General features: G+C 33.7%; 1 protein-coding gene across 1 annotated transcript; it reads left to right on the top strand.

Moving 5' to 3' along the window:
* The first annotated feature begins 2,105 nt into the window (after positions 1 to 2,105).
* LOC132172037 (cysteine-rich receptor-like protein kinase 10) lies at positions 2,106 to 6,180 on the top strand. Its single transcript, XM_059583462.1, has 7 exons — positions 2,106 to 2,918; positions 3,613 to 3,765; positions 3,891 to 4,012; positions 4,373 to 4,583; positions 4,850 to 5,087; positions 5,614 to 5,764; positions 5,865 to 6,180. Exons 1-7 carry the CDS (start codon positions 2,129 to 2,131, stop codon positions 6,159 to 6,161), a joined length of 1,962 nt encoding a protein of 653 aa, XP_059439445.1. The 5' UTR covers positions 2,106 to 2,128; the 3' UTR covers positions 6,162 to 6,180.
* Positions 6,181 to 6,835: the final 655 nt, after the last annotated feature.

The raw sequence follows: 6,835 nt of genomic DNA, 5'->3' as shown, positions 1-6,835 counted from the left end.
ATGACGAAATTACCCTTAATAAAATATAAACAAAAATACTAAAACTTCTAGAAAAAACCTAAAACTAACAAAAAAAAAAAATCCAAACTTGGCCAATTTTTTCCTTTTTAAAATCAATTTTATAAGAAAAAAATTAAAAAAATTTCGATTTTTTATTTTATATAAAAATTGAAAATTTTCGTTTATTTTATTTTATTTTTGTTTTATAATTTTATTTAAATAAAAATTTACCTTTAAAAAAATTAAATTTTCGCTTAATAAAATGAAATTTTTTGTTTTTTAAAACTAAATAAAAAAAAATAGTTTTTTTAAAAAATAAAAATTTCCTTTTTAAAAAAAAAATAAAAATTTTTGTTTAAAAAAATTGTTTTTTTTTTAAATTAAAATTTTTCGTTTTTAAAAAAGAATCAATTTTTTTTTGTTTTTTAATTTATAGGCATATTTTTGTCTTATTGAGAAATCTATAGGGACATTTTTGTCTTATTGCTAGCCTTGGGGGGGGGGGACATTGACAATGTTTTGGTAGTTTGAAAGGGACATTGTCACAATTGAAAGTTTGGGGAGAACATTGTCAATTGGATGGTAGTTTGAGGGGGGTATGTGGACTTTACAAAAAAAAAAAATAAAACCAAGTTGGAAAAATAGGCAAGACTGCCGTGCCCCACACGGTAAAACTTGATTGATTCAAGTCACCGCACATTATTGTCCTTCTGATTTGCCTATAATTTCAATGTACGTCATTGTTCTCACTTCTTTTCTACCTATTGACTATATTCGTACTGGAGCTTGGCTTGGAATTTTGGATCGAATTCCAATTACAATTAATGGACTCGTTCAAATTGGAAAACTTGTCCCATGACATAACACAAGGCTCCAATGAATGGACCATACTTTGGGGTCACAAATTTGAAGTGTACTTGACGCTTTTTTTTTTTTTTTTTTGGTTGAAAAATGTACTTCCACGTATTACCCTTTTGTTCTTCTACATTTACTTTCATTCGATAACATTTTTATACCAAATATTTATAAGGAGGTGGCCAGAGAGAATACAAAATGGTATGAGAGATGGAATCAAATCATAATCGAATGTATTCAAATTTAATTTGATTTAATTATAATCAATTATAATATCAAATCATATCCTACAATATACTACAAACACTAACTAATGCTTGATAGTCCATACGTAGTAAATGCAAAAGGAAGACCTTGATCAAAATGGTTGGCATCAATTCTATTAAATGTGAAGCCAAAGCCATTTCCAAGCTTCCAAGTGGTTGCAGACATTAATTTCATCTACTTTTTCCATATGCTTTAGAAAACCAAAACACACGATAAGGAAAAAATGAGCATGACCGATCGAGTTTGGGTCTCTTCACATTTTTGAGAAAATTGGAAAATCTTTGTCAACACGTTACAACAGTTCAATTGGTTTATTGTTTGTTGTATTAATGGTTGGAAACAAGTGAGTCGTTGATGTTAAATTTCGTAGGGTACGTACAACCAATTCTATACCGTCCAACTCAATCCCTTTTTCATGAGCATAGGATAAATAATGCATGGCTTGGATTCTGTCATATTAAATCTTATTTTCTAATTGAATTATTACTCCTACCCATTTGAAATTACTAAATTTCCATCCATCCGAATTATTTTAATTTAAACATTATGCTAATATAGTAGAACTCATGTAGATGCAGCCATTTAATTGATTAGCTATAATATAATACTTAATTTAATTTGTCATACTTTATAAATTTAAGAGACAGATTGTTCAAATTAGAACTCCATGTATTAAATTGATAGTAATTTAGGAATCTAACTTCACTTATTACTCCCTGAGATTCAGACACTTTTGTATTTGTACCTTTAAATTCTAAAAGGTGTCAATGTTAGGTTTTCATGTTTTAGAAGTTTACAATGTCATGACTTATGTACGTGCTAAAGGTTTACCGTAAAATGTTCCTAGTACTCGTGTAAAACTAATAAAAATACAAATAATAAAAGCTGCTTTTGTTGGTCATAGTCAAAAGGCCCCAATTGCATCATATATCTATATATCTCATTGATGAAACAAACAAACATGAAATATTGGTAGAGATTAGAGAGGGTGATTAACTGCCCAAATATGCCTTCTTTCAAATTTCTTATGTTCCTTTCGTCTCTCTTGGTGATTTCGTTGCTTAGCCTTAGCAGTGGCAATGAAGCAGCACCCTTTTACAACACTCACGTTTGCTCAGGGACAGACTTCACCGCCAACAGCACCTACCAATCCAATCTCGACCTCGTCCTCTCTTCTCTTTCCACTAACGCCACCCTCGTCACTGGGTTCTCCAACGCCTCCGCCGGAGTGGTCTCCGGCATCTTTTTGTGCCGTGGCGACGTCAACGCCACCGTCTGTCAAGACTGCGTTGCCAGCGGAGCCAAAGAGATATTACAACGCTGCATCTTACAGATAGGGGCTATAATATGGTACGAAGAGTGCATGGTACGTTACTCCAACGAATCGATCTTCGCCACCCTTAACGAATGGCCCGGCATATACCAGGGGGGCTCGCTGACTATGCCAGAGGCAGAGAGAGTCCGGTTCAACGAGTTGTTGGGCAGGACAATGGATTCGTTGGCGACCCTTGCGTCCAATTCTTCGACGGGAAAGAAGTTTGCGACGGAGGAAGAGGAATTCAACAGTTCACTGTTGCGGTCACTGACGCTGTACAGCCTCGTGCAGTGCACGCCAGACCTGACTGTTTCCGATTGCAATAAATGTCTCCGAGGCGCCATAATGCAACTTCCTGCGTGCTGTGATGGAAAACAAGGCGGATGGATTCTGCAACCAAGTTGTATTCTTAGATATGGATTGAACAAATTTTACAACCCCAAAGCTGCTTCGGAGCCTGCATTTCCTCCTCTTGTTCCAGGTATGAAATTAAAGAGATTGTGATCAACTCATCAATATTTAGCTGTCCAAATCATATACAACTTATACGTCCAAACAGAATTAATAGGTCTCATATGAGAAAAAAAAAAAAAAAACCTGCTCTCTCGAAGAGTTGGGTCACCTACCTCCTTGTGAGGTCCTCCAGCACCGTCAGTGTGCTCTTCAAAGGAGGGATGGACTCCATCCTCTCCCTCCACCCTTCATTCCCTGTTTCCCGTCGCCAATATCCATCGCGGTCTTCTAAATTTCCTTCCTAAAACACAGAAATTACACTTATTTCTTAAATCTAATATTTTGAGGATACTTTGTAAGTGTATAAGATAGTAAGACCCCCAAAGTAAGTACTACGATTATTTTCATCGAGCTCTCTAAATTTATTCTTTATTTTAACTATAAAAAAAAACCATGTTTTCCTATTTTAACTACTAACTTTTTCAAAATATCTACCACCGGCTCCTCTAACGGAAGATCCACTTTCATTTTTTCATTTTAATATTCTTTTTTAAGTATTATTTATTCTTATGAAGGGAAAGAATCTCAAACTTTTTAGGACGGAGAATTGTGGGTAGAGAATATCAAACTTTTAATTTTTTGTTTTCATGATTTAAGGATTACTTTTAATGGACTGTCTTATTAATATGTAGCATGTTAATGATTCATATTGTTGTATGCAGGAGGTGTTGTAGTAGGAGGAAGCAAAACGTCGCTGCTGAAAATTGTTGCCATTGTTATCCCAATTGCTTTCTCTGTGGTTCTTTTCTTCATTGCCTATTGCTTCCTTCGGAGGAGAGCAAGGAAGAAATGCAACACTTTATCCGAAGAAAATGGTGATGAAAAAAAAAAAAAAGAAAATTATTTGATCACGAAATCTAATTAATTCTATTTAAGTCTTTGTGGTGTCAAAATTTTGTTCATTTTTAAGAATTATTGTATTTACTGTTTGAATATGTAGCTGGAGTTGAAATTACAACCATAGAATCCTTGCAATTTGATTTGGATACGATTGATGCTGCCACGGACAAGTTCTCAGATGATAACAAGATTGGTGAAGGAGGATTTGGCATGGTTTATAAGGTAGGAGTTATTTAGTATGCTAAGTTTAGAGAGATTCATATGCACCCTAGAGACTGTTTTAACCTTTGGTTCAAGTATATTTTAGGGGTGTTTAATCACATCTTATCTCAAAAGTTTAATCATTTAATTTATATTTAAATACTCTTACTTACGTAGCGGCTTAACTTTCTTATTAATAAGGAGGCCTAATACGTGAAATACTTAATTGAAATACCATGTGAATTATAGAGACATAGTTCAAACTCATAATTTCTACTCTTATAACTAGTCATGTGACTCATGCATGTTAACTACTTATTCCAAAAGCTGAAATTAATAGGAAGAGATGAATTTAATCATTAAATTTATAATTGAACACAGGGTACCTTTTCTGATGGACAACAAATAGCTGTGAAGAGGCTATCCAAAAAATACGGACAGGGTGCAGTAGAATTCAAGAATGAGGTTGTATTGATAGCCAAACTTAATCACAGAAATCTAGTGAGGCTGCTAGGATTTTGCGAGGAAGGAGATGAGAAGTTACTTATCTATGAATATGTGCCCAACAAAAGCCTTGATTACTTTCTATTTGGTTTGGCCAATCTAAACTTCATTACATCCACCTCTTTTCTATTTTTTTTACCTTTCCTTTATTGTCTAAATTATGAATGCATATATAATTTGCCGTTGAAGAATACATGATATATATTAATAACTTGCAAATCATTGCTAAGGAGCATGAAGTTCTAAGAAATAATAGACTAAACTATTTTTAGAAATTGAATCAAATTATATTTCCTTAATCATTTGAATTTTGTTCCTTTAATTCTAACTTGAGTAATTTTGACAAAATAATAGATCCTGCAAACCAAAGACAATTAGATTGGTCAGGACGTTACAAGATTATTGGAGGAATAGCTCAAGGAATTCTTTATCTTCATGAAGATTCTCGGATTAGAATTATCCATCGTGATCTGAAAGTTAGCAATATTTTGTTAGATGACAATATGAATGCAAAGATTTCAGATTTTGGCTTGGCAAGGATATTTGTAGTGGATCAAACACAAGGAAATACAAGTCAAATTGTTGGAACATTGTAAGTTTTTATCTTTAATTTATCTTTTTGCATAATCTAGATCAATAACACCAATAGTCTTTTTTATGTGAGAATTATCGAAAAGAAAAATATATGTTGTGGTAGTCCACCAAAAACACATTAATAGTCTCCAAGGGGTAGGTCAATCAGCTGGGGACCACGCCTTATGAAGTGGAGGTCACTAGTTCGAATCCTCCCTCCCCCCTCTTGTGTGGACATGTCCAGAAAAAAAAAAAAAAAACACATTATTAATATACATGTTTAAGCACCACGCCTTCCCAAAAGTTTAGGCTAATAAGTTTGGTTCCACTTATGTATATTAACTATTACTGTCTTTATTTTTGCTCAATGTGGGACTCAACACTCTAACGTACATACACTCACAATAAATTATCCTAGCTAGCTAGGAGATCAATTACCTTGATATGCACTAAGTTCTACTAATACGATACTATGAACAACCTTAGATAATTTTCTTCTCATCTTTGTAGTTATGTTGTTGTTCTGATGGGATATTGGTTTGTAGTGGTTATATGCCTCCAGAATATGTTATACATGGCCGATATTCGGTAAAGTCTGATGTTTTTAGCTTTGGAGTCTTACTACTAGAGATTATAAGTGGGAAGAAGAATAGCTGTTTCTATAAATCAGAACTTGACGAGGACCTGCTGAGTTATGTGAGTATGGATCGGATAATCCAATTTTGTACTGCTTTTATGAGAAAAAATAAAAAATGAAGACATAATAATGGGAAATAAATATTTTGAATGAATGCAGGCTTGGAAACAATGGAGGAGTGGGACACCCATGGAGTTGTTGGATCCCACAGTGAGACATTCTTGCTCAAGAAATGAGGTTACTAGGTGCATCCAAATGGGCTTATTATGTGTTCAGGAAGATCCGGCTAACCGACCTACAATGGCGTCAATAGTTCTCATGCTTAACAGTTACTCTGTTACGCTACCATCACCTATGCAGCCACCATTTTTAGATCGAAGTAGAGAAAAGCTGAACAAAGCAGTGGAGCTGGAGTCTTTTTATGAGGCATCAGTTACTGAAGTTGACCCTCGATAGTTTGCTCATCTTCTCCGAAATCAACATATAATAACCAACAGTAATGTGTTTGTAATTGCCTCATTGAGGACTTTGACATTTATTCTATTATTATTATTATATTTATTATTATTATTATTATACAACTGAAGTTTAAATTACAAACCTATGATGGTGAGTTTCTTACAAATATTTAAGTACATTTGAAATATGAGATGATGTTATCCATTGTTATCTAGGACTTAAGTCTGTTTGAGTGTGCGTTTAAGAGGCTTAAAATTTCAAAGTACGTTTAACTCCTAAAATGTCCGTTTGAAGAAAAAGAACATATTTGGTAAAAAAAAATTGAATGCGCTTAATTTTAAGGGTTTAAAAAACCTAAAAATTGTCAAAACGCATTTTTGTCAAAAACTTAAAAATAAAGCTTTTACCAAAATATATTTTTTAACTTCAAAGCTCTATTTTTCAAACACAATTCCAAACATGCTCTTGGTCTGCTGTCTTATCTATGTAGTTCATGCCGAGGGAGTTACTCCAAATTAATTTGTATACTACTTTCTTTTGAATAAGACAAACACAAGTTTTTTCAAGAACTCATTTCAATATGATCTGTTAGCACTACAAGAATTTAGGTCTTTAGGGGCGACTTTGAGTCGACCCTAAAAGTCCTAAAGTGGACGCTGTTGACAACAGCG

Source organism: Corylus avellana, chromosome ca2 (assembly GCF_901000735.1).
Source record: "Corylus avellana chromosome ca2, CavTom2PMs-1.0".
Taxonomy (NCBI): domain Eukaryota; kingdom Viridiplantae; phylum Streptophyta; class Magnoliopsida; order Fagales; family Betulaceae; genus Corylus; species Corylus avellana.
The sequence above is the reverse complement of the archived record's forward strand: the minus strand, read 5'-3'. Positions and strand labels throughout refer to the sequence as shown.

Bases quoted from the DNA above. Each gene is read 5' to 3' on its own strand.
- LOC132172037 (XM_059583462.1), top strand. From the start codon at position 2,129: ATGCCTTCTTTCAAATTTCTTATGTTCCTTTCGTCTCTCTTGGTGATT. The intron at 3,766-3,890 runs GTGATGAAAAAA...TTGAATATGTAG, and splicing joins CACTTTATCCGAAGAAAATG to CTGGAGTTGAAATTACAACC. The intron at 4,013-4,372 runs GTAGGAGTTATT...AATTGAACACAG, and splicing joins GATTTGGCATGGTTTATAAG to GGTACCTTTTCTGATGGACA.